The sequence below is a fragment of the Anolis sagrei genome, chromosome 3 (genome assembly GCF_037176765.1).
Source record: "Anolis sagrei isolate rAnoSag1 chromosome 3, rAnoSag1.mat, whole genome shotgun sequence".
NCBI lineage: Eukaryota > Metazoa > Chordata > Lepidosauria > Squamata > Dactyloidae > Anolis > Anolis sagrei.
The window spans coordinates 257443633-257470648 of record NC_090023.1 but is presented as its reverse complement, the minus strand read 5'-3'; the positions used below and the strand labels follow the sequence as shown (position 1 = coordinate 257470648).

At 38.6% G+C, this 27016-nt stretch overlaps 1 protein-coding gene across 2 annotated transcripts in view; it reads right to left on the bottom strand.

Annotated features, from left to right (window-relative positions):
- MFN1 (mitofusin 1) overlaps positions 1–26416 on the bottom strand; it is a 35102-nt gene extending 8686 nt beyond the window's left edge. Inside the window, exons 1-13 of one of the 2 annotated variants that reach the window (XM_060767476.2) lie at positions 26281–26416; positions 21046–21167; positions 16944–17079; positions 16146–16308; positions 14291–14415; positions 12506–12614; positions 11328–11435; positions 9859–10012; positions 9644–9711; positions 6713–6834; positions 5108–5234; positions 4429–4533; positions 13–115 (exon numbers count right to left, since the gene is read on the bottom strand). In XM_060767476.2, the coding sequence (XP_060623459.1) occupies positions 13–115; positions 4429–4533; positions 5108–5234; positions 6713–6834; positions 9644–9711; positions 9859–10012; positions 11328–11435; positions 12506–12614; positions 14291–14415; positions 16146–16308; positions 16944–17079; positions 21046–21163 (1438 nt within the window). In that variant the 5' untranslated portion in view covers positions 21164–21167; positions 26281–26416. The remainder of the gene's footprint in view (positions 1–12; positions 116–4428; positions 4534–5107; positions 5235–6712; positions 6835–9643; positions 9712–9858; positions 10013–11327; positions 11436–12505; positions 12615–14290; positions 14416–16145; positions 16309–16943; positions 17080–21045; positions 21168–26280) is intronic. The other variant, XM_060767475.2, reaches the window with a different exon arrangement.
- Positions 26417–27016: the final 600 nt, after the last annotated feature.

The window sequence follows — 27016 nt, the reverse complement described above, 5'->3', positions numbered from 1 at the left end:
TGTAAATGTTACCAATCATGTCTTGTTGTGACTGAAGCATCAACTTGTTGATTTCAGTGGAACAACGGTCAGCCAGGTTCCTTCCTAAGCCTTCTTCTAGGTGCTTGTTGAGTTCCTAGCATTTGATAAGAGAAAGCAAGCAGTTAGCAACAAGCCTGTTCAAGGTTCGCTACTGAAAAGTTAAGACACACAAAGTGCTTCCCGTTGTCCCATTTCTACATCCATCTTTAGCCTCCAAACTGCATAGTAATGCACAAAACCACCCAACTCCTTCACCTGAATGACAGGAGGAGAAAATCAGTGAGTTTTCATTGGGTGCAAACCTGTTCAAATGTCCCTCTCCACTAGAAGAACTACAGCTGGGGTGGACCCAAATATTTCGCTCTCTGAGACCAAAATAATTTTACTACCTTTGGGAATAATAACTCTTGAGAGGACAAGAGGCATCACATGTAATGCTAGCCAAATTATTTTGGTACTTGAGGCAGGAGGACCCAAAGTCCCTTTCCCAAGCATTAACACCAATACGCAATCTATATACTTGCTGAATTGAACACTATTTGTGTCTTAATATTTGCACTAAAATGTATGATACAAAGCCAGAAAATTATTTTTGTTCTTTACAATATGTTCTGTCTATTTGATCTTTATGAAGCGAATTGCATTGTGTAATGTTCGTTTGTGGGATTAACATAACTCAAAAACCACTGGACGAATTGACACCAAATTTGGACACAAGACACCTAACAACCCAATGTATGTCCTTCACTCAAAAAAACATTGATTTTTTTCATTTGGGAGTTGTAGTTGCTGGGATTTATAGTTCACCTACAATCACAGAGCATTCTGAACCGCACCAGCAATAGAATTGGGCCAAACCTCCCACACAGAACCCCCATGTGGGCCACAGCAACGCATGGCAGGGGACGGCTGGTAATAAAGTAAATAGCTAATCATTTGCTGCTCTTTTATAAGACAGAAAAACTGTTGCCTGATGGGTTTGTCTCACTCTGCCTAATGTTACAGACATTTAAAAAGGTTCCCCGAATGCAGATGCAGGAACAGCCAGGTGGCCAATTACCTCTCATTGTCCTCTCTGCTATTTCTATACCTAAGTTTCCCAGTCTCTAAATAGCATATTAAATAGTAGTTCCATTGTTGACCAATCTCATAATTTTAGTGACAATTGGCCAACAGTATGTCATTACAGCAGCTACAATTTTCCTAGAAGTAGTCTTAAGATACATAATGAGCTATTAACATAATGACATATTATTTTGAATATAAAGTTTTGACATAATACCAGCAATTTCCATGTTTTAAACATTGTATAGCTGGTAGCAATTCACACAGCTTCAGTTCTTAATGTACTTCTCTGATAATTAATATAATCAATCTCTAGCTGACTCCACTGATATGATGCAAGTAGTTGTAATTCACAACATCTCCCTGAGGAGGACAGGATTTTGGAATATGTGTGTGTGTGATGCCAGTTTTTTTTTCTACTACCAAGAAATTTTTTCCTCTCTTTAAAGTAATGTTTGAGTCACAACTAACACTCCTCTTTCCTGTCTTATTTCCTCCCCTGACAGCATTCATTTGTTACATGATTGTCTTGTCTGTGTCTAGAAATGCAAATAACAGTCAGCCTGCCACATTTGCAGATTTAACTTTTTGCAGACTTATTAGCAGATTTGATTAATATGGAGTTTCCTGGTCCTTCAGCACAACTCTGCAGTGAGCTTCTGCTAACTACTAACCACAGAGTTACACTGGAAGACTCTGATCCTTAGAGAGGTGTCCTCCCAGGTTAAAAAATGTGTTTTTTATTTTCAATTTTTCTATTGCAGTGGGCCCCTGTACCCCTAATTCCAGTTTATTTTTATTTACTTATTTATTTATTCATGTCAGGAGCAACTTGAGAAACCGCAAGTCGCTTCTAGTGTGAGAGATTCGGCCGTCTACAAGGATGATGCACAGGAGATGTCTGAATGTTTGATGTTTTTTACCATCCCTATAGGAGGCTTCTTTCATGGCCCTGCATGGGGAGCTGGAGCTGACAGAGGGAGCTCAATCCGCTCTCCTTGGATACGGTCAGCAGTCCTACTGGCACTAGAGTTTCACCCATTGCGCCACTGGGGGCTCCATATCCCAGTTTATATGGATGGCTGACTGTAACTGTATGCTATAGAATCACGACCATGCCTCAAGTTACCAAAGAGGGTGGGGAAGGCAAGGTTGCAGAGATGGGCATGGAGTAGGGATGGACATTCATGTTATCTGGGGGCGGCTACTCCAATTAGCCAGATTGGTGACCATTAATCAGAGAACCTTTTCATCGGTCACCCCAAAACTGTGGAACGACCTGCTGGAAGAGATTTGACAGCTAAATGAGCTATCGGAATTTAAGACACAACATAAGACCTCTCTTTTCCGGTAATCCTACTCAGTCCGTGTTAACTATGACATTTTATTGAACGTTTTATTGAGGGAAGCAAAAAAAAAAAAAAAGAGGGGAAAAGGGGAAATTTTCATTATACATGTAAAGTGGGAGAAGGAAAGTAGGAAGATAAAATAGGATAGGAAAAGCAAGGAAAATATTTATATATAATTTATTAAAAATAGGAAAAATGGATACAAAAAAAACTATGTTAACTATGACTTTTGAATCACATTCTATGTTTATTGTGTTTTAACTTTTCCTTAATGTATTTTGAATTTTAACTACATTTTCATATGTGATTTTATAGATGTATTTAACTATGTTGTACCCTACCTTCAGATGAAAAGAGAGGCGGGTAAAAACATTAAAAAGTATGATAATGATGATGATGGGAAAAAACCCAAAAATATCAAACCATTTTTCTTCTGACTCTGTCCTAGCCCCATGCCCCTAAAATCTGGCCCACAAGCCTTCTGTGGCCAGCCATGCCCTTTTCCAATTATTATTGTCCCTTTTCTTTAATATACCATCTTTTATTTTTGATTTCTAATTTGATTTCTTTCTAACTTGACTATGAGAAAGTATCCGATGTGTACTCATGTGTTCCAGCTTCCTTTTGCTGTCTAAATGAACTTCTGGTTACCTATTAAGCGTTTTAGACTAGCAGAACCTACTAATGCTTAGCTTAGTTGAGTGAAGAACAAACAGTCAAGGCAACAGGAGCAGGCAAATCATGCAGTTCCAGACTTTGTTTATCCTCAGCAGGGGATCTGTGTTAATCTTTAGCAGAAGATCTTTGAAGCTCTCAATAGTATGTTAAGTGTGTGGATACATTGGATGGGCAGGGGCCGAAAGTGAAAAGACCTCACTGCAATCCTACCCAGGACAGCCAGTTTGAATCCTGTATGGGAACCCACTGACGACTTTTGCAAACTCACACTCTCAGCCTCAGTGGCAATCAAAGGCAAACCTCTTCTGAACAAATCTTGCCAAGAAATCCCTAAGGTAAGGTTGCCATCTATCAGAAGCCACTTGAAGGCACACAGCTACCTCCGTGCCCAATTTGCAGCTTGACTGCACTCATCAGTGTCATGTGAACTTGATGTGACCTTCAAGTTTCCACACTGTCAATGAAGTCCTTGGGCAAAAAAACCCATTTCCTGACCCTTCTACACAACTTCTTGAGATTATTCCTTTTATTTCTAGGTTTTTCTACAGTGTCTGAAGGTAAAGTAAAGGCAAGGTTTCCCCTTGATATTAATTCTAGTCATATCCAACTCTGGAGGGTGGTGCTCATCTCAATTTCTAAGCCGAAGAGCTGGCGTTGTCTATAGACGCCACCAAGGTCATGTGGATGGCATGATTGCATGAAGTGTTATTACCTTCCCACAGAAGCGGTACCTATTGATCTACTAATATTTACATGTTTTTAACTGCTAGGTTGGCAGAAGCTGGGGCTAACAGTGGGAGTTCACCCTGCTCCCTGAATTTGAACTGCCAATCTTTTGGTCAGCAAGTTCAGCAGCTCAGTGGTTTAACCTACTGCACACCAGGGGCTCCTACAGCATCTGAACCAAGTAAATATGAAAGCAAAGAATTATTCTTTTCTAAATTCTAAAGAACAGATGGTGATTATTATTATCATCATTATCTCGCCTTTTCTCTCTAAAAAGGATTCAAAGTGCCTCGCAATAACACCAATACAATACAATTAAACTTAAAAATGTACAAACATTAAAAATGAAATTAAACATGAACAGTATTAAAAATAAACAATTAAAACTCTTCAAACCAATTAAAAACTTATTCATAGCTAAAACCAGCCCCCTGTTACCATTTTGTCCAACTCTGTATTACAGCAATAAAAACAATAACATATGATCTTCTAACCAATGGATAGGTAACACATAATGTTCGTTAAAAAAGAAATGTTAGACTGCTAAAGAAGCTGAACAACACAAATGATGATCTGTGGGGAAACTTACATTTTTATACAGTTTCATGACTTGTGGGGATGGGTGAAAATCAGAGTTAAACTCATTTACCAAAACAGAAAGTCGACAAATTTCCTCAGACATGGCAGAAGACACCTGGAAAAGATAAATGTGTAGTGGATAAATTCAGCATGAAAAAAAGTTGAAGGAAAACGTGTATGGTGGTTATTTCAAACTTTTTTTTAAAAAAGTATTTTTTTTTAAAAAAAATGCCTCTTTCTTATATATGCTTTCAGGAAATTCTCAAAACTTTTAAATCAACAACATTTAACTTATGAAACTGTCTCATATTATGTTTGATCTTTGATCTGTGTCGTGCATGACTATCTACTCTTATTGACATCTGTCTTCTGGCATCCCAGACTTGTCTCAGGTATGGCACACACGATTGTTCAGTTGAATGCTACAAACTGAATCTAGGACCTTCTGCATTCAATACTTGTCCTATTCTATAACCTGTCACCATTCCCTTGAACCCCAAAAGGAATATCAGTTCCCATTTTCAATATTGAATTCCCTAGTTCCTGTTCACAGACATTTTGCACTATTTCTAGGAACTACTGAGTATTGCAATGATTTCAATAAACGATTCCAGCAGAAGAGGAATTTTAAGGCCACTCCAAAATTTAAATTCATTAAGTATTTAGTTTCTGAGGAATCTGCAACTTACTTTGTTGGCAACTTCCTCTGTAATCTCTTTGATTTTGTTCTTTATGTCCTCTGTCAACAAATTGAGTTGGTTTCGTACAAAATCCAGCCTGTCCTTCTGGTCCTCTCGTTCTTCCATTGAATGGACTCTAAAGCAGCAGAAAAGCAACCATCAGCCTGAATCTATACAGTGATTAGTCCAAAAATACGGTGATATAGGCCTGAATATACAATTGCTTTCATCACCCTGACTTGACATGTTGAACCCAAAGCTAGGCCCACAACTACAAACAAGAAGAGAAAGCTTTGATCTCCAATCTACATGGATTCCCAATAGAAGTACCAACTTTTAATTGGGTTGCTTCAAGTTTTTCAGGCTGTATGGCCATGTTCCAGGAACATTCTCTCCTGACGTTTCACCTGCATCTATGGCAGGCATCCTCAGAGGTTGTGAGGTCTCTGAGGATGCCTGCCATAGATGCAGGCGAAACGTCAAGAGAGAATGCTTCTGGAACATGGTCATACAGCCTGAAAAACGTACAGCAACCCAGTGATTCTGGCCATGAAAGCCTTCAACAACACATTGAACGTTTAATTGGCTATTATGTATATCCATTATTTCCTGTCTTACACTGACTAGATAATACCATGATAAGGGGAGAGGATGAATCCCTGTACTTAGAGAGGATTTTAGGAGGTATGGATTTTTCCCCTTGTAAGATGAATGTGGACCCTCCAATACATATTTTATTTTATATATTTATTTATTATTTTATTACAGTATTTATATTCCACCCTTCTCACCCCACAGGGGACTCAGGGAGGATTACAATGTACACATATATGGCAAACATTTAATGCCAAAGTCACACAACAGATATAGACAGACAGTCAGAGGCTATTTAACTTTTCTGGCCGCCAGGGGAGCTGTCACTTTCATCGTCCATCTGCGACACTGATGAAGTACTTTCCGCATTCCCTGCATGCTTTTGCTGGAGTGCTTTGCTGAAGTCTTTTTTATGGCCTCATAAATTAGTTAAATTAGCCTCCCCACACATAAGTGGTACCTAATTTTCCTACTTGACAGATGCAACTGTCTTTCGGGTTGCAAAGGTCAACAACAAGCTCCACAATTGGTCGGAATCTCACTCCGACCCGGGCTGGCTTCGAACTCATGACCTTTTGGTCAGAAGTGATCTTAATGCAGCTGACACTCAGCCAGCTGCGCCACAGTCCCGGTTATAGGGAGTTAAGTCTTCACTTGCATGTCCTTCTCTCTCTCATTAAAGACTATCACACAAATAAAAACTCCATGCAAAGAAATAGACAATGGAGGTGGTGTTACTGATAAGGATTTACATCAGTTTTGGACAGAATTGCCAAGATATAGAGACTTTTTTGGGATTCTGGGAACTCAGCTAGAGTAAAACCAAAGCATCACTGGGAAAAGCCAAAACCTTTTTTTTATGCACCTGAAGGGACAAACCAGAAAGATCCTGTACTCACCTCTTGCCAGCATTGGGTTAAGACCTGTGTACGCTCTGATAAAGGGAAGAAAGGTCAGTGCCACCCAGGGGCCTTTTCCAGCTTAGCTACACAAGGTGAACATAACAGGAGAGAGGCCTACCTTTGGTTGGCGGCTGCCACGTTTATGCTGTCCATAATATTTTTCACAGTATCTAGGATCTGTTTAGCTCTGATAGTGTGCTGCTCAAACTTGGTTTTCACTGCTGACTGCGAGATACACTCCTGCGAGGGGCCCAAGCCACAACACACATTACTGCAATTCCATCACCAACGCAATCTGGAATTTCTACATCAGAGTTTTCACTTGGCTGCTACTTAAATGAACATTTTTGTAAAAATGAAGCAAGTTAGAAACAATGAAAGCAAAAGGAACAAAGAATGAATGAAAACAAAGTCATAACTCTACTAAGCAATTAACTAGTCATTTCCATAGTCCAGCTACAGTAATGTGCAAGGGCAAAAGAAAAGTTTAAAAAGCAGCGTTTCCAGTACTCATTTCCAGTGACTGCTTCTCAGCAAGACTCAGTTTTACATGGAGAACTATGACTGTAAGTGTAGTGAAACATGTGTACTGGTCAAACAGTTATGATTGGTCTCAACATTAAGTCTAGTTGAGTCTGACTCTGGAGGCTGGGGCTCATCTCCATTTCTAAGCCGAAGAGTCGGCGTTGTCCGTAGACACCTCCAAGGTCATGTGGCCAGCATGACTGCATGGAGCATCATTATCTCTAGCAGAAGAGGTACCTATAATTGTATATTATATACTACATGTAATATTACTAATAATTTTGCAGTATTTATTTATTTATTTATTATATTTGTATACTGCCCCTCTCAACCTGGAGGCGGCTCAAGGCGTTTATTACAGTACAGTAATATATAATACTAATATTGTGTATTGTGCTATACTAATAATTATAATATATTGAATGTACATATAATACTGATCATAATATTGTAATAAAATATAATACTAATAGTAATATAATATAATAATATAATAATTATATGTTTTGTATTATATGTAATATTACTAATAATATTGCAGTATAATGGTATAGTATAATTATATAATATATGATAATAATATAGTGTATGTACATATCACTTGTAAGCTGCTCTGAGTTCCCTTCGGGGTGAGAAGGGCAGGATATAAATGTTGTAAATAAATAAATAAATACCTTTTGATATACTCACATTTGTAAGTTTTCGAACTGCTACATTTGCAGAAGCTGGGGCTAACAACGGGAGCTCACCCCACTCCCCGGATTCAAACCGCCAACCTTTTGACAGCAAGTTCAACAGCTCAGTGGTTTGACCTGCTGCACCTAGCTTGGGAATGTATACTGTGGCGAATCCAGGTTTGTCTCAATATGTGAAATGAAGTTGCGAGAATCTGGAAACGTTGGATGTTAACTTATATGGAACAGAGAATCCTGCCTTATCCCAGGTTGGATTACTTGTGTATCTAGCTCAGAACTCTCTGCTCTGGTGGGAAGCAGATCTATAGAGTCTTAAAAAAATATCTTTTCCATCACGTACTTGGGCCCTTCTAGCTGGAAAACCGGAGCTGGTCCAGAGTCTTCTGTATACATGATATTTATCACAATCCTGTAGTCTGCTGCCAAATATAACAAATAAACCAGGATTGATGTTCAAGCTCCAATAGGAACTATGCTAAGGCCATTCCGTCAATTAAGTGGCAAAAGAATCTGATTAGAAGGGTGTGGTGTATGCCCACAAACTTTGGATTAAAGTTAATCTCCTTTGAAATTATACCTTCCATTTGAGGTGAATTTCTAGTCTTGGTAGATGCAAGAAAAGTAATATCTAAGTAAGACAAAACTTTCTGTTAAAGCATTAAGGGGAATACCCTTCAAGGAGGTCCCAGAAACATACAGGGCTAATCTGACCAGTGACTGGGTCCTATTATTATTATTATTATTATTATTATTATTATTATTATTATTATTATTCACCCATTTGCCCAAGAGTGATAATTCTCAAATACTCATACCTCATTTTACTGCACTTAGGGTATGGAGTCATAAGTCCTACTCTACTCAATTGACGGCAAAGTGACAAAATAAAGAGAAATGAAAAAGAAGTGCAAAATAATAGTTAAGAGAAATCCCTTGATCCTCGATGAAGCAGATCTAGAAATCAGCAATGAAAAAACAAGAGGTTCAAAGATAAACAGCACGTTATTAGAGCTAGACAAGATGTGTAGGAGAGTCATATCCCAGGCAAGCAAATAGGCAGAAGGTGAAAGGGCCATGATGCGCTCACCCCCTCGCGCTACATAACCAGAAAAGCTGTAGCAGGAAGCTATAAGAAGTAGAAAGGTTAGTAATGTCTTAGCAAGAGAGATGGAAAATGCAAAAGAACAAGAAATTCATCCAAGCAATCTCAATAATCAAAACTGTCAAAACGAACAGGTGACGATACCAAAATCTGCCTTTCCCCAATAATGCAGACAGAGCACATATGATTTGATATGAAGAGGGTCCTGACAAGCATCTCCAGCTCAAATGGGATGCTAGCTAAAGTTGCTTGGAGTTGCAAGTCCAAAAATATTGGGAACGCTGCCATTTGTCAACCTCCGAATTAAAACAATATCAGAAAGTAGAAAATAGCCTAACATTAGGATGCAGAAATTTCAAGCAACCCTTTCCCTAGGAATTTTTTTTTTATCTACCCAAATTCAGGATGTTTGTGAACTAAAGTCAATATATTATCAAATTGAATTGCATTATTATTATTATTATTATTATTATTATTATTATTATTATTCTGCATTATGGAAGCTCTCAATGGTGCAGCGGGTTAAACTGAACTCCCTGTCCGAGAGCAGTTCAAATCCAGGGAGCGGGGTGAGCTCCTGCTGTTAACCCCAGCATCTGCCAACCTAGCAGTTTGAAAACATTACTTCCACTTCTGTGATTATGATATGGAAATGCCACTGTGATATTATACTATTAATCTCTGCCATCCCATAAACACAACTGGTTTAGACGCTCACAAAATGTACCTCAAAGATCTTCTCAAAATGTTGAAACTCTTGGAAACGTGTCTGAAATCCTTCAGCAAGTGCAGCACCTAAAAAGCACAAAATAGAACATAGATTGTCTGGAGCTATGCAGAAAATGCCTATGCTTTAAAGTTCAAGGCTTTAAAAAAAAACTGAACTGCTAAAAAAACACAACCCTGGATAAAGAGGACCCTTCTCATACCATACACACATACCTCCCTCAGGCATTCCCTGGGCCTTCTGCTTTCTAGCGCTAAGAACTTCTTTTGCTGAAACAAAGAAGATTCGGTTCCGAGCCTCAGAAGCACCCACAACTTTGAGTTCATCCACCAGGAATGTCAGACAGCGCTCTGTGTGTTGCTTGCGTACCTGCAGAAAGGCAGTGGCAGAAGCACCTCAGGATTCATTAGTTTATAGAAGGGGAATGATGAATTCAACTATAAAGATCTAGGGCCCTTCCACACAGCTCAGAATATCAAGGTAGAAAATAACTCAGAATATCAAGGTAGAAAATCCCACCATATCTGCTTTGAACTGGGTTATCTGAGTCCACACTGCCATATATTCCAGTTCAAAGCAGATAATGTGGGATTTTATTCAGCTGTGTGGAAGGGGCCCTAGTCTCTCAAGGAAAAGGCACATATTGATATAGGATGGCTGGTAAATACAGTATGTAACCTTTCTGCCTTATACCTCTGGGATATACGCATATACTCGAGTATAAGCTGACCCAAATATAAGCCAAGGCACCTAATTTTACCACAAAAAACTGGGAAAACATATTAACTCAAGTATAAGCCGAAGGTGGGAAATGTAGCAGCTGCTGGTAAATTTCAAAATAAAAACATATACCAATAAAATTACATTGAAGCATCAGTAGGTTAAATGTTTTTGAATAGTTACATAAAACTGTAATGAAAGATAAGACTGTCCAACTCTGATTAAGCCATTATTCTAATCTTCTTCAATGTAAATGTGCTTACGTATCCTTCCAATAATAATAAAGAGTAAAATAATAAATGTAATAATAGCAATAATAGAGTAAAATAATAAATGTAATAATAATAATAATAATAATAATAATAACAACAACAACAGAGTAAAATGATAAATAACTTTTCGAGTACAAACTGAAGTGGGCTTTTTCAGCATAATAAAGGGCTGAAAAATTAGGTTCTTGTAGGTTTTTTTGGGCTATAGGGCCATGTTCTAGAGGCATTTCTCCTGACGTTTCGCCTGCATCTATGGCAAGCATCCTCAGAGGTAGTGAGGTCTGTTGGAAATAGACTTCACTACCTATTTCCTATTTCCAACAGACCTCACTACCTCTGAGGATGTTTGCCATAGATGCAGGCGAAACCTCAGGAGAAATGCCTCTAGAACATGGCCCTATAGCCCGAAAAAACCTACAAGAACCTAGTGATTCCAGTCATGAAAGCCTTCGACAATAGGCTGAAAAATTCTGATTATACTCGAGTATATACTGTATGTTAAGTCTATGTGACCAATGTCATCACATTAAGGGATTCTCCCAGTAAAGATACATAGGGATGTATGTAGTGTGATGTCATCAAGACTTCTACTGGTCGTTTGGTTAACTGAAACTACAGATCCAAATCCTGCAGATCAGAGGGCTCACTGTATGGATCTAACACAGAGCGGTAACATAAGAAATGCAACTCACATCCTCCATGTATTCAGGTTCTGATGCAGAAGCATCCCAACGGTTATTGAGGATGAAGATGTTCGGTTTAGAAAGTTTCTCATTTACTTTGTGAAAAAACTGCTTTTCCTAAAAATAAAAAAAGAATAAAGGATGAAAGTGGGCACAACATTTACAACTGGGTCTTTAAAAGATAGCTGTGGCCAGTAATTCTTTATGTAAAGGTGAACTCATTTCCTCAAATCATGAGAATATCATGTCACCTTTGGTCTTTAATTTGTACCTTCATTTCAAAAACAGACAGCTGAATATTTAAGTGACACATAGATTTTCTGTTCTGATGTATCTGTCAGCAGCCATGGTAAAAATTCAAGTGCTCTGAAGGCGCAATTTCAGTAATTATTTCTCACTTTCCAGCATCGTTAAGCCAAGACGGCCACTAAACAATACAGCAAGTCCAATCATTCTGTTGGTGCTGTTAGAACAGTGGTTCCCAAACTTTGGTCCTTCAGATGTTTTGGACTTCAGCTCCCACAATTCCTAACTGCTGGTAAAATGGCTAGGATATCTGAGAGTTGAAGTCTAAAATGCCTGGAGAACCAAAGGTTGGGAACCATGTATTTGGAGAACTGATTCAGAATGGACTTCACCAAGTAACTACCATTTATATTGCCTTAAATTAACCTAAATTTCATCTACAACTTTTATAAAGTACGGATATAATGTGTTCTTTAGATAGTGGCCTTGATGAAGAAGAACATTTGTCCACTTTTAGCAATTGCAAGGAAGAGGCTCATATATTTCAGAAGCTCAAGACAGCATTTTTAATTTCAGTACCAGAAAGAGTGTCAAATAAAGAAAACTAAAGGGGGCACAGTAAAGAAAGAAAGCTCCCACCTAAAGTTGTCATGATTTCATTATTTGAAAATGTACATTACCTTCATATGTATACTAACAAAAAACAACAACAACTCCACTTGATTTGATCTTGAACAAAAGGAAAACAATCCATAGAGTAAAATTTCATGGTAAAAGTATGGTAAATTCTGAATAACGTTCTATTATTCCAGTTTTATGATAACCCTATCAAACATCATACATTTGCTAAAAATTAAAGACAAAGCCATGTTCATCACCCTTAAGAAAAATGAGATACAAGGAAGACCAATAAACAGAACCACTAAACAACCATGTCTTACTGTATTCATGAGAGTTGATTCAGAATTAGCAACTAAAACAAAGACATCGGCATCCAGACAGAATTTATCAATCCAGGTATCCAACTCAGTGGTGACGTCAGTACCAGGGCTGCGGAATAAAGTCATAATGTTATTTAGCAAGGTGGCAACACACTTCCAATTTAAAATAAAAGTGGTAGGATATGGACAATCTACATGTCATCTTAATAAGTCAGAGAGAAGTCACACAATCTTATTAGGTTATGATAGAAATGTGCCTTTTTCTCTTGCAGAGCAGCCCATGCTCCTCCTTTCTCATGTGCATAACACAAATGTAAACATAACACATTTACTACAGTTTCCTTTTGGACTTTGGAACAAGATAAAATAATATACCTTGGTTTGGAGTTAAATTTTTAAATTGTGTTATTTTATGTGTTGATAGCATTTGTTTTGTAACTTTATATGTGATAATTGTTTTTTGCTCATGTACCATTTACGTTATAAAGCACTTAGAGTGCCTTGTAAGCCACCCTGAGTCCCTTTGGGGAAATGGTGGTGGGATATAAATAAAGACGATTATTAATATAAATATCCTGATATTTTCCAAAGTTGTTAATAATATTTTTTTTATTTGGATGGAGCAAGAAGCTAAGTTAATCAAAGCTTTAAAAAATTATGGTTTTGGAGTGCAACTTCCAGTCAACTGAGTTAATATTCTTCAAGGGTCACAAAAATGCAGGAGAAAAGAATTTGTCTGGCCACATACAGTATTCACATCTCAACCTCATAAAGCTGGAATGTAATCATACATTAGTATTTACACAGAAGAGTAAGGAAAATACATGGCGTGTGAGCTCCCAACATCCACAATAGAACCCGATTAATCTCAATGTGTTGTAAAATCACTTTTTAATGGGCAAATATCACCATCCAAAAATCTGCTCACACAATGAGTGCCCCATTTCTATAGTTCTCAAAAGCTAAGAAATATTAATACAGGAATTAAAAAATAATCACAACAAAGAGTCTTCTTTCATACCATTTTTTCGTAATCAAATTTTACTTGACATTCACAGGCATCATGAATCCTGAAAAATTAGTAGTACATACTGCTGCTGACACAAAACCATTCATTATCCAGTCTGAAATTGGATCCCTACAGTGTCTGAACAGTGAGAGCTGCTTCATGCTAGTATATACCATAATTACTTTTGAAGTAAAAATAAAGTCTTTCAATGACTTATTACAAAAAAAAACCTCCTTGAAAAACTGCTAGGAAAATATTATAAAACAGAAATACAGTAGTACAAAAAGGAACCAAACTGGGTAAAGATTAAGCAAAAGCAGTTGTTGCCAAGTAGACTCTCGGCCACAACAGTTATGCCATAATAAATTCACTAGGGTTTAAGGATGCCAAATAAAGCATTTTGGAATGTGTCCCTTTTTAGAAACATTTTTTTTCCATAAACCCCTCTCAGGAAATTCTTCCTCCTGACCTAGCTGGCAAGGCTTCTGTGTTATAAAAGCAAAGCATGGACAACTTGGAAGTGGCAGGGACCGTTTTTGCATTGTTCTGGCTTTTGTTGTTGTGCAAGCACAAATTTAAAATTCTGCCAAGTACAAGACAGACTTTTTAAAGCTCAGTCATGGGACTTCCTCTTGTTCCAGTTTTCTCCCAGACAACATTGCATGCAGGAGCTTAGAATTTCAAGGAAAAGTACAGCCAAGAGGGAAACAGTGCTCAGAGGAAGCTCTATTGCCCGGTGGCACATTTATACACTGAAGTTAGATTAGCGGCCATACCTGTCCACCAACACTAAGTCATCTCTCAGGAGAGCACACTTGGCCTTAGGCCAGAACACATGGACCAGACAACCAGCTTCCAAGTCTTTATCCATATGGAGGGCATGGGCAAGCTGATTAACTGTCTGCAAAGAAATTAACAGGTTAGAAAAAGGTCAATGCCTACTAAGACAGAGTGATAACTTTAAAGATACTTGGCTGAGCTGTTGCTTTTAGGCTTTCAGTCATAGTACAGGCAGTCCCCAACTTACAAATATCTGACTTACAAATGGCATATAGTTAAGATCAGGGGTGAGAAAACAGGAAGTGAGAGAAATCTACCCTTAGGAAAGGAAATTCACTCCTGAAAGAGTTATCATGGGGAAAAGGGGCCTCCACTGAAGCTTTATCACCATTTTTTGTTTCCACAAGAAGCCAATTTTTTTTTCAAACTCCAATGATCTCAGGGACAGAAAATGAAATCTTCTGAACAGGGCCACAGACAGCAAAATAAACACCATAGGGTTGTTAATACTTCCCTATGTTCTCCAAAGCCTATATATGGCTGGTGTTACACTTTAAAAATGTACCCCTTCCAACTAACAAACAAATTTAATTTAAGAACAAACCTGCAGTATCTATCCTGTTTGTAACTTGGGGGCTGCCTGTAGCGGGGAAGCTTCAGGCCCACAGGATTTACTGTTTTTTAACTAGTAACCTCCATGATCCACAAACAAAAAAAGCATACATTCTTATTTACAGGATTATGAGCCCAGGAACATATTTTCAGTACTAGAACTAAGCACTACCCATTCCTAATGCGAATAAATATATTCCTGGTTACTACCATCTTTCCATATTTCTACAATATGATTTCAGGCAAAAAGGAGGGGGACGTAGTTGTTGCTCTCTGCCTTGGGAGTGTGGTGGAAGCTCCTTCATTGAAGGCTTTTAGAAGCTGGGTGGCCATCTGTCAGGATGCTTTCATTGGGGGCTGGACTAGATGGTCATTATGGTCTCTTCCCACTCTTTTATTCTATGTTTTGATATTGTTATTGTTTATTGCTAATTGTGTATTTTCTGTTTTTTTAGTTTATTTTAACTGTTTATTTTAACTGTTTTGAATTGATTATTGTTATTGCTTTTGTTTATTGATGTGCTGTGGGCTTGGCCTCATGTAAGCTGCACTGAGTCCCTTGGGGAGATGGTAGCGGAGTGCAAATAAAGATTATTATTATTATTTTATGCTGCAACAGCTGTTTGGAACTAGCAGTTAGGACTCCTACCAATCTATTATAACTTAGAGCAGTGGCTTTCAAAGTGTGGGTCCCCAGATGTTTTGGCCTTCAACTCCCAGAAATCCTAACAGCTGGTAAACTGACAAGAATTTCTGAGAGTTGTAGGCGAAAACACCTGGGGACCCACAGGTTGAGAACAACTGACTTAGAGATTGTCCTGATCTAGTATTACCTTCTAACTCGGTGGTTCTCAACCTGGGGTCCCCAGATGTTTTTGGCCTTCAACTCCCAGAAATCTTAACAGCTGGTATACTGGCTGGGATTTCTGGGAGTTGTAGGCCAAAAACATCTGGGGACCCCAGGTTGAGAACCACTGTTCAATGAGGAATGAAGAGTGGAATTCTAGCCTGGAACAGAGGCTTTACCGCTTATCCTCAGCTTTCACGCAGTTCTAAACATCTGAATTACTTATATTTCACATGTCTAAATCAATCTCAAGTTTTCTTACTTTCACCTTAGGTTCACTTTAGGGTCACCATAAGTTGGAAGTGACCTGAGGGCACATAACAACAATAAACGCATGGCACATTTAATAAGGTCTTCCAGTAATGTGTCTATTAGTGACAAGGACTCCATACCTTGACACTTTTCTTTTCATCTGAGCCTTCCGTCATGAGATATGCTTTATCACCATCCGTTCCTTCCACACTAAGAAAACAATTGGTTGTATGGCCAATGCCACTTGGGAGAACTTTGTCCCACAACATAGCATTGATAACTGAACTTTTTCCACTGCTGGTCCTATAAAGGGGAAGGGAGGACAATATTAGCACAGTTTTGAATCCTCCAATTTGAGATTGGCTTAGAAAAGATTCCTGCCTGAAGATCAATTGTGAGTCTGAGTTGCTGTATTGGCCTAGATATACAACGGTCTCAGGATAAGGTTCCTTTATTCTTAACTGAGCAACTGATCTCTTACTAGCAGCATTAAAATGAATGTGAACTGTGAATGAGGCAGTCTGCATTTCAGACTGAATTTGTCATAACTTCATTAGGCATCTTTGAATACGCACAGTTCTTGTATTATTATCATTAACCTAATTCAGATACAGTGAAAAATTAGTATCATAAAAAAGTTTGAAATATCATTGTTCTTATATTTAAACATGATATTGTAAGTTAATAAAAAACCTTAAAAGCATGAGTATGAAAAATAAAAGAGCAAACAAAAATGCAGCACATTCTGAAAGGCAGTATTTTGCAATAATGGAATAACAATACTGGCATACATACAGAATTGTCTTAAGGTGCATCGAGATAATATATGTGAAATGCTTTAAAAAACTGATTTTCACTATTCATTTCATCAGCAGGAATCTGGTTGCGCCCAAAAGGGACACGTTTACTCGTTTAGTCCAGGAAAGAAACAAACTTACCTGCCAAAGAAAGCTACTTTCATGTGTCGCCGTGCAAGAACTTCACCAATGATTGCCAATTTGTTTTTATATGTCTGTATTTCTGCCAGTTCATCCTCAGTAACTATATGTTCCAGCTCTGGATTTTTGTACGTTTCTGTCATCAGATGGGATAATTACACAGAAATAATTTAACAACATTGCCACAGCATTTCATTAATTTTATGAGATAACACAGGGTAAATTTGTTGAGGCGGCCGGGGGGGGGGGGGGGGGGTGTTGTGAGACAGGTATTCGTCCCAGTAACTCAACTTGACCTTAAACCATTATGTCTCATTATCCCTAAAGCTCATTGCTGGCAAGACCAGTGACATATTACTCCACTGATTGGCAGATTAACCTTGATCTACTGAACTACACACCTGCAGATGATAATATGTTGAACTCTTTCATGCTTCTACACACCTGCTTACAGCACTACTGATTCAAGGTGTTGGTTTTGACCTTTAAAGCCCTAAACCAGTGGTTCTCAACCTGTGGGTCCCCAGGTGTTTTGGCGTACAACTCCCAGAAATCCCAGCCAGTTTACCAGCTGTTAGGATTTCTGGGAGTTGAAGGCCAAAACATCTGGGGACCCACAGGTTGAGAACCACTGCCCTAAACAATTCAGGTGCAACTTACTTATCCAACCACATCACTTCATGTCAACCTGCCTGAAGCCTAAGATCATCAGGAGAGGCCCTACTCTCACTTCCGTCACCATACCAAATAGGTTGGCGGTGATGGTAGAGAGAGCCTTCTTGGTGGCTGCACCGCGGCTCTGGTATAACCTCAGGGAGATCAAAAGGGCACTCTTCCTACCATCGTTCAAGCAACAGCTGGAAACTTTTCTACTCAAAAATGCCTTCAGTGAATAAACGTTACGCTGAAGAGACGAGAAGATTCAATCTTAACTGGGCGATGCTAAGTGCAATAAAATATGACAGGACCGTACAATAATGTATATTGTTTTAAGTGCCCATTTATGTTTCTTCCTTGATTGCTTACAATGTTTTTTATTTATATGTTTGGCTGTTGTTTGATTTTGCATGGAATTTTTAATATGTTGGAAGCTGCTTTGGGTCCCCACTGTGAGAGAAAAGTAGCATATAAATAAATATTTATTAGTGTTATATATTATTATTAACAAAGGTTCCAGGTTGGGTTTATTGCAATTCAAAGATCGCTCAGAAATGATCCAAAGTTCCCTGTCTTCATAACCTAATACCTATTCCCTCTCCTTACCCCCAAGTCACAGCATGATTTCCTAGGGCTACTGCTAAGCAACACTATTTCCTCACTTAAATCCTACCCAGAATTCCCAAGATGAAGAGTAACAATTATTCATTTCTTCTATGCAAGAAAAACACATTTATTCTCTTCTAGATTTATTTCCCTTACACTTGAGAATTTTTACCACATTATTCCTTTTTATAAGCCAGGAAAATTATGTGTCTGTTTTCACTGGAAGAATCCAAAAGCACCAACTTTTGAAGTCTCCCAAATTAATTAAACCACAGTGAGTCAAGTTTGGCAGATACGTAGGCCATTATTCTGGCCTCAGAAGCATCACAATACACTTCTCATTCTAAAAGACTCAATGTATTTTGATATTAAACAGAGCAGGAGGGTCTTGATGCTTATTTAAAATGTGAAACAACTCCTCGAAAGAGTATTCCAGGTGCATCTGGGAGGTTTGAGAGCCAGAAAAATAGCCCTGGGGCTGCACTATGCTCATCCCTGATGTAAATATGCTCTATTTATCAAAAATAATTGAAGGACCTTGCTACTTGAATTTGTCATCCAATGCACTCAATGTCCTAATCAAATTTAGTTCAGACTTTCTGTGATGTCAAGCAGCTAACTAATGACAGTTAATAGGGCTGCAACCATGCTGCTTGCTCAGTGGGATAAGGAGTTACGAGAATGGGTATTTGGAGGAAAGAAAGCAAGAGTGGCTCAGAAAATAGTCTATGCAAGAAGGGATCAACTGGGCTGGGGAGTCCCAAACCTACAAGCGTATTATGACGCTTTTCAGTTGAAGTATTTAATAGAAATAGATAAGGGAAATAAAAATGGATTAGAATAGAAAATGAAAGAAATGGGTGTAAAGGAAAAGCTGGTATTTTTAGTAAGAATATAAAAGGGAATATAAAAGGAATATCAGCTTTTATAATATGGGGAAAATGGCAAAAGCAATGGATCCCCACATTATCTAAATGGTCACCATTATCATTCCACAGATATATAAACCCCTTTTCCTAGTTCCAACAGACCTCACTACCTCTGAGGATGCTTGCCATAGATGCAGGCGAAACGTCAGGAGAGAATGCCTCTAAACCATGGCCATATAGCCCAAAAAAACCTACAACAACCCAGTGATTCCGGCCATGAAAGCCTTCGACAATACATTATATAACTTGTTTGAGGATGAAGAGGAGTGCTGGCTGAAAAAGTTGAATAGAGCAGGATTTTTAAGAGTGAAGGATTTATATAATAATGGAGCAGAATTGATGGATTTTATGGAGTTGGTGGGAAAAGGTGGAAGAGAAAATTGGTTGAAATTGAGAGGACTATGGGAAATGGTTAAGAATGGAGTAAAAAGAGAGGAAAATATGTCAGATTTCCTGATCAGACAAAGGGAAGAAGGTAAAAGGGGGAGAGCAGGAGTAATATACAAAATGATAGTGGAAGCAAAAGAAACAATGCTTAGAACTATAATACAAAAATGGAGTAAGGAAAGCATACTTTCAAAGGAAAGGGTGGAAAAGATAATGAAGGGGTAAGTACCATTAAAATGGAAAAGTTTCAAGAATTAATACAAAAGATTTATCTAAAGTGGTATAGAACCCCAGCTCAGTTAGCATGTATGATAAAAGGGTCCAGCTCAAACTGTTGGCATTGTAAAAAGGGGAAGGGATGGTTTACACATATGTGGTGGGAATGTGAGGAAGTGCAGAGATTCTGGAAGAGGCTATTAGAACAAATAAATGGGCTATTCAAGGTAAATTTGCACATTGGGCCAGGACTGTTGGAAATTGTAACGCTGGGCCTACAAAAGCTGAAGAAAGAAGACCAACAAACTTTGATGGCAATGGTTAAAGCTGACCATGCTGTAATAGCATTGGGATGGAAGGATAAGAAAAAAATGGACAATGGACAGGTGGAACAAATATACTTATGAACAAGTACAATAGGATATTCTGGGAATAATACAAGAAGATATACCATGGTCTATAAAAATACAAAGAATCAAAGAGAACTGGTTAAGACTTCAGCAAAAGCGTGCGGGGAATGCGGAAGTACTTCATCAGTGTCGCAGATGGACAATGAAAGCGACAGCTCCCCTGGCGGCCATAAAAGGTTAAATAGCCTCTGTCTATGTCTGTATATGTTGTATGTCAAAATTGGCATTGAATGTTTGCCATATATGTGTACACTGTAATCCGCCCTGAGTCCCCTGCGGGGTGAGAAGGGCGGAATATAAAAGCTGTAAATAAATAAATAAATAAATATGTGAAATCGGTTGAAGAAGGGAAAGCTAATGATCAGATAAAGGAAAAAATGGACAGAATCCTGGACTGGCTGCACTTTCAAATGCTTTGTTGTACAGGTGGAGGGAGGGGGAAGAGAAAAAGGGGGCCACAAATGTAATGGTTTATGGATGTATATAAAGTAAGTGTATTTCGATGGATTAGATAAATACAATTACAATAAAAGCATTAAAAAAACCAAAACAACCGTGCTGCTTGCCAAAGATTTGGAAAGTAAGGAAAGAAAAAAATGTGGAAAAATCAGATATGGGACAGTAGGTATTATAGAATGAAAAACAACTGATGGATCAATTTCAGTGTGTGATGAAATGCCTAAAAAAACAAATTCACCAACTTGCCCCCTCCCCTAAATTGTCATACTGCTTTTCATTTTGTCATATTACAAGTGAAACAGAACCTATTATCACACATGACAGTGAAACTTTTTAAATAACGTCTAATCGATGCTATGACGTAACAAGTTATGATTCCACACATTTTCCTAGTGCAACAAAACAACTGATCTCCTATTCCCACCAATTAAAACCAACCTTCAACAAAATGTGTTCCTTCAGTAACATAATCCAGTAGCTCTTCAAAAATGGCTGTAATCTTCTTCTTAGCCAGCACAAAATGTCTTAACGGAGAAGGATTAGCGTCTGCCATCATGAAGCTGAAAAAGAAAATTGTGTAAAAGTTAGCAGTAATAAAGATAATTACCTGCCAATCCAAGCAAGTCCAAGTACGTTCAACAAATGGGGCTGATGTCATGATTCATATCAGCTGGAATGTAATTTCAATGTCATTTACACACACCATAAGAAGTAGAATGTCTGGGCTGATGTCCCTGGACAAAGAAAGAAAGTTCCAAAACTTCCCATAACGCTAGTCATGAGAAGACTCAAGATGTCTCCTCCCAACAGGAGAATGAGAGATTAAAGCTGAGACTTCATTGCTACTGTTCCTAGTGGAGTTTGCTTAGGAAATTTTGTACATGTAAACAATTATTTTAAATTTATGAGCAACTTAATATGCTACAGGGAGATCATTACTTCAAGCATTTATGAGTGCATATTTATTTATAGAAGGCAAGGAGAATATTTCTGATAATAGACATCTTCCTTATAGTGGGGAAACAAACACTGAAATTTCCACACATCATTAAAGAAGCCTCTCCATATGTAGGAGGTCTGGCTGCCATTGTTTCTCCATCCAGATATTCAAAAAGGTCAGAAATGACACCATGGTAGAGAGAGTAGGAAGAGTCAGTGCTTCGGTTAGGTTTTCCCATGATAGAATAACCTCTTGTCTTTTCCCACTCTACTCAGAGGAGAAGATGTTTCCTTATTTTCGAGAAGAGCTCAGGTACAGTACTTACACTGACCCGTGGGTTAGGTGACCCAGGTTTTAGAGTTTATTTTTGATTAAATTTTCTAGATTTACACATGACTATATAGGATTGTTCTCACAGTAAACTTACAGTTGCATCAAAGAAAAAAACAAAACAAAGGACAATTGTTTAGTTATATAGTCTTAAATTGCAATGCAGGGTAATCCCATTCTGTCCTTGAGCAGTTACACTGTATGTGTAAAAGCAGGTGAGAATTGAGTTAGGCTGTTGACATGTCAAGCTGGACCTCAGCGCACTGCTGTTCTTTTCTACTTTATCTAAAAGGGGAGATAGGGCTGGTTATAAATAAAAGGAGGGGATCGGAATCAGAGTTATACAACAATATGGAGGTCCTTTGCTTGTAAAGCAAACAAATCGTTTAAACTTTGGATCCCATAGGACACCCGTTCTAAGCCAAAATCTGTGTTGTTTTTCAAAAGTGAAAGGTTATTTGCCGTGTTTATGGCATTACAGCCAGTGTTAGGAAAGTATATTCTCCAAAACATCCTTTTCCTTTACATACATTTACATATTTTGAATCTATTCAAACACAGCTGTGTGCACTAATCTGGCATATAGATGTAGAAATGTAAGTGCCCCAGAGTAAAGTTACTTTTATAAAACAGAAAACCATCTTTAAAACACAACATATTTATTGGAACACAAGCTTTTATGATCCAGATGCCATTTCCACAGATGCTGGAGTACTACATTTCCATTTCACTGACATATCTACGTCCAAATTAAGTCCTAAACTCCAGCAGTAAAATTAGAGACTATCATTCTATTATGGAAACAACAAGTAAGATCCATTCAGAAGAGATCCAGAGGAAATAAGGATCATTCCCAAAGGTAAAGAGTACACAAGTTAAAGTCAGACCTCTAAAGACTGAAGTTTAAAGATTAGCCAAAACTTTATGGATGAAAGTAGCCAGAGCTAGTGTAATACAGTGACTAGAGTTTTAGCCTGGGATTTGGAAGACTGAGGTGCTAATCCCAATCAAATTATGTAACTCACTGAATGGCCATCAGCCCAACCTACCTAAAAGGATTGTCATGAGAACACTTTAGGGAGGGGAGTTACATAAATTGCCTTAAATTGGAGAAAATACAAGATATACAAAAATACCAAATACATAAATAGATGTCTGATAGTTTCAAAACTCCCCAAGAATTCAACAGTGTTAAGCTAGACTTTCCCTTCTGAGTTACGCAACTTTCAGTTTGTTAATTTTTAAAACACTGCCAACATCTTTCTGTTTTTGCTGTAACAAACTCACTCAGCCGAGTCTCAACTGAAGGCCTGAAAATAGTTGACCTGTCCCAGTTTGATCCCAACTAAGCTGAATCTTTTCTAAGACAGGTTTCCAGCCAGGAAACAGTGTGAGCTTTCCAAAAATAAAGATTAATGAGAAAATGGTCTACCAATGTACCAAATTATGCTTATCAAAGCGCCTTTGGGTTCAACGTGTGGGTGCTCCTTTAATATAATAATAAACTTTATTTATACCCCCCACCATCTCCCCAATGGGGACTCGGAGCGACTTACATGAGGCCAAGCCCAAATGACAATTACAATAAAGAAAAACCAAAACACAAATCGAAAATGTGAACAATAAATAATAACATCAGTGTTACATAAAACATATGAATACATAACAAAATAGAAATTACAATATGCACAGGCACAGTAATAATGGGTGTGCTACATGTAATGATTAAAAGATAAACTGATTAAAACTAATTAAAAACTCGGGCGAGATAAAAGAGAGAAGCAGTTTTCTTTTTTTCTTTTTGAGGTTTTCCTCCTGGAGCAGATGTGAAGACTGTGGCATTTCCAGCTGCCAAATACACTAAATTTACATTTCGATGGGCCCTTCCACACAGCCATATAACTCAGAATATTAAGGCAGAAAATCCCACAATATCTGCGTTGAAATGGGTTATCTGAGTCCACACTGCCATATATTAATTAATTAATTAAGCCATTTATATGTCGCCCTTCTCACCCCGAAGGGAACTCAGAGTGGCTTACAAGTTATATGTGCAACCTATATGTATGTATGTGCGTGTAGGCGTGTATACACACACTAGCTGTCCCCTGCCATACGTTGCTGTGACTCAGTCTGTGTATATGTGTTTTGTATATATATATATTTCTGTATGTGTGTTTGCGTGTGTGCACACAGAAACACACTAGCTGCCCCTGCCATGTGTTGCTGTGGCCCAGTCTGTGTATATGTGTTTTGTGTGTATTGTGTGTGTGTGTGTGTGTGTGTGTATGGTTTTGCGCATGCATTGTAATGCAATTTTTGTTTTTTAAGTCTCTTCTGTTGTGTTTTCCAGTGTTTTTATGAGCGATGGTCACTTGTTGGCCTGATAGGTGTATTGTGTCTAAATTTGGTGACAATTCGTCCAGTGATTTTTGAGTTATGTCAGTCCCACAAACAAACATTACATTTGTATTTATATAAGATACACACACACACACACACACACACACACACACACAATATATATATATATTCCATTTCAAAGCAGATAATATGGGATTTTATTCAGCTGTGTGGAAGGAGCCTAAATTATTCTAGCTGATGGGTGGAGAGAGCACTGAATTCAAATGAAATAATATTTCCCAGGACTGTGATTAAAATAACTCTTTTGAATACTGCTGTAGTTTTTTTTAATGTATTATTGGATGCTGAATTTGAAAAAAAAACCCCACAAAAACGCATTACACACAGATTGTTCACAAATTTCATTACTAATTTTGATGCCAAATTCATCATATTTACCTATGATATCAAATTGATGAGCTTTATGTGGGTCTACACACCGTATCATTCAGATTGAACTGCATCACCTTATAATTCAGATTAAACTGCTTTATGTGGGCCTACACACTCATCATATCATTCAGATTGAAGTGCATTATGTAGGTCTACATTCACATATCATTCAGACTGAACTGACCACTATATTATTTAGATTGGACCGCTTTATGTGGGTCTACACACTCACCATATCATTCAGATTGAACTGCATTGTGTGGGTCTCCACTCACCATAGCATTCAGGCTGAACTGACCACCAAATTATTTATGTGGGTCTATACACTTACCATATGATTCAGATTGAACTGCATCTAACCTGTAATTCAGATTGAGCTGCTTTATGTGGGTCCACATACTCAGCATGTCATTCAGATTTATTTATTTATTTATTTCAATTACTTCTACCCCGCCCTTCTCACCCCCGAGGGGGGACTCAGGGCGGCTTACAAACGAAGGCACAAGTCGATGCCTAAATCAATAAACAAACAATACATAAAAACAATTTAAACGATTAACAAGTTAAGAACATTAATACATAGTAAAATAGCAAAACAATCTCATGCTCAGTGTTCAGAGTCCGTTTATCCATTCCATTCCGTTCACCCTTGTTTATCGTCAGATCTTTCCTTAGCTGCCAGAATATCCAAAAGCTTGGTCCCATATCCACGTCTTCAATTTTTTTCTGAATGCCAAAAGGGAAGTTGCTGTTCTAAACTCCCGGGGAGTGAGTTCCAGAGGTGAGGGGCCACCACTGAGAAGGCCCTGCTCCTCGTCCCTGCCAACCTCACTTGTGATAGTGGCGGGGTCGAGAGCAGGGCCTCCCCAGCCGATCTTAAATTTCGAGATGGGATGTAGAGGGAGAGCCGTTCGGACAAATACACTGGGCCGGAATCGTATAGGGTTTTGTAGGTCAAAACCAGCACTTTGAATTGTACTCGGAATTGGATCGGCAGCCAGTGGAGCTGGCGTAACAAAGGGGTTAGGAATTGTGAGAGTTGAAGTCCAAAACACCTGGAGGGCCCAGGTTGGCCCAGGCTTGCTCTAGACATAGAAATACACGTGAAGTTGTTACCTAGATTGAACTGCATCACTTTATAATTCATATTGAACTTAATTATGTGGGTACACACACTATGATGATTTACCTATGATAGGTACCTATGATACCTACCTATGATGATTTACATTGCTTTAAAGATGGAGCAAAAAAGCCGAGGTCATGTTTCTGGATTTACAACTCCAGATTCCCATAAAACCTGTTTAAAACATGTTTTAAAAGTTAAGATCTGCAGGTCTGTGAAAACATATCAAGCTTTGGATAAAAAATAGTACATAGTAAGAAGAAGAAGAAGGCCTAGTGCAGCTAGAGCAGGCCTGGGCCAACCTGGGCCCTCCAGGTGTTTTGGACTTCAACTCCCACAATTCCTAACAGCCTGCCGGCTGTTAGGAATTGTGGGAGTTGAAGTCCATAACACCTGGAGGGCCCAGGTTGGCCCAGGCCTGCTCTAGACGTAGAAATACATGCGAAGTTGTTACCTAACTAAACCCTCCGCCTCCCCTCACCTGGCAACGGCTCCTCTCAGCTCCAGCAGCTCCCACTTCCGCTTCTGAGCAGCGCCTTCCTTCTAGGCTTCACTCACCCGCTTCCGCCATCTTGACTCCGGGCAGCAAACCCTCCCTTCTTCCAACTGCGCGTGCGTAGAAAGATAACTCCGCCCCTTTCTTCTCCAGGCTGATTCGCGCTTGCGTCACAAATCCTCAAGGACGGTCCTCGCGTTCCCTGCTTCCTAACTCTTCCCATAGAGTTAGGAAGCGATGTCATGCGGGCAATATTTCCGGTTCCCATTTGACAGCTGCCATGCAAAGATGCAGAGGAAGGGAAATTTGGATGAAGCAAAATCACTATATTCTTGTGGGTTTTTTCGGGCTATAGAGCCATGTTCTAGAGGCATTTCTCCTGACGTTTCGCCTGCATCTATGGTAAGCATCCTCAGAGGTTGAGATGCATCCTCAGAGGATGCTTGCCATAGATGCAGGCGAAACGTCAGGAGAAATGCCTCTAGAACATGGCTCTATAGCCCGAAAAAACCCACAAGAACCTAGTGATTCCAGCCATGAAAGCCTTCGACAATACAAAATCACTATACTTAGGGAGGATTGTATTAATGTGTTGTTGAAGGCTTTCATGGCCGGAATCATTGGGTTGCTGTGAGTTTTCAGGGCTGTATGACTACTTTCCAGTAGCATTATCTCCTGATGTTTCGCCTCCATCTCATAGAATCATAGACTCAAAGAGTTG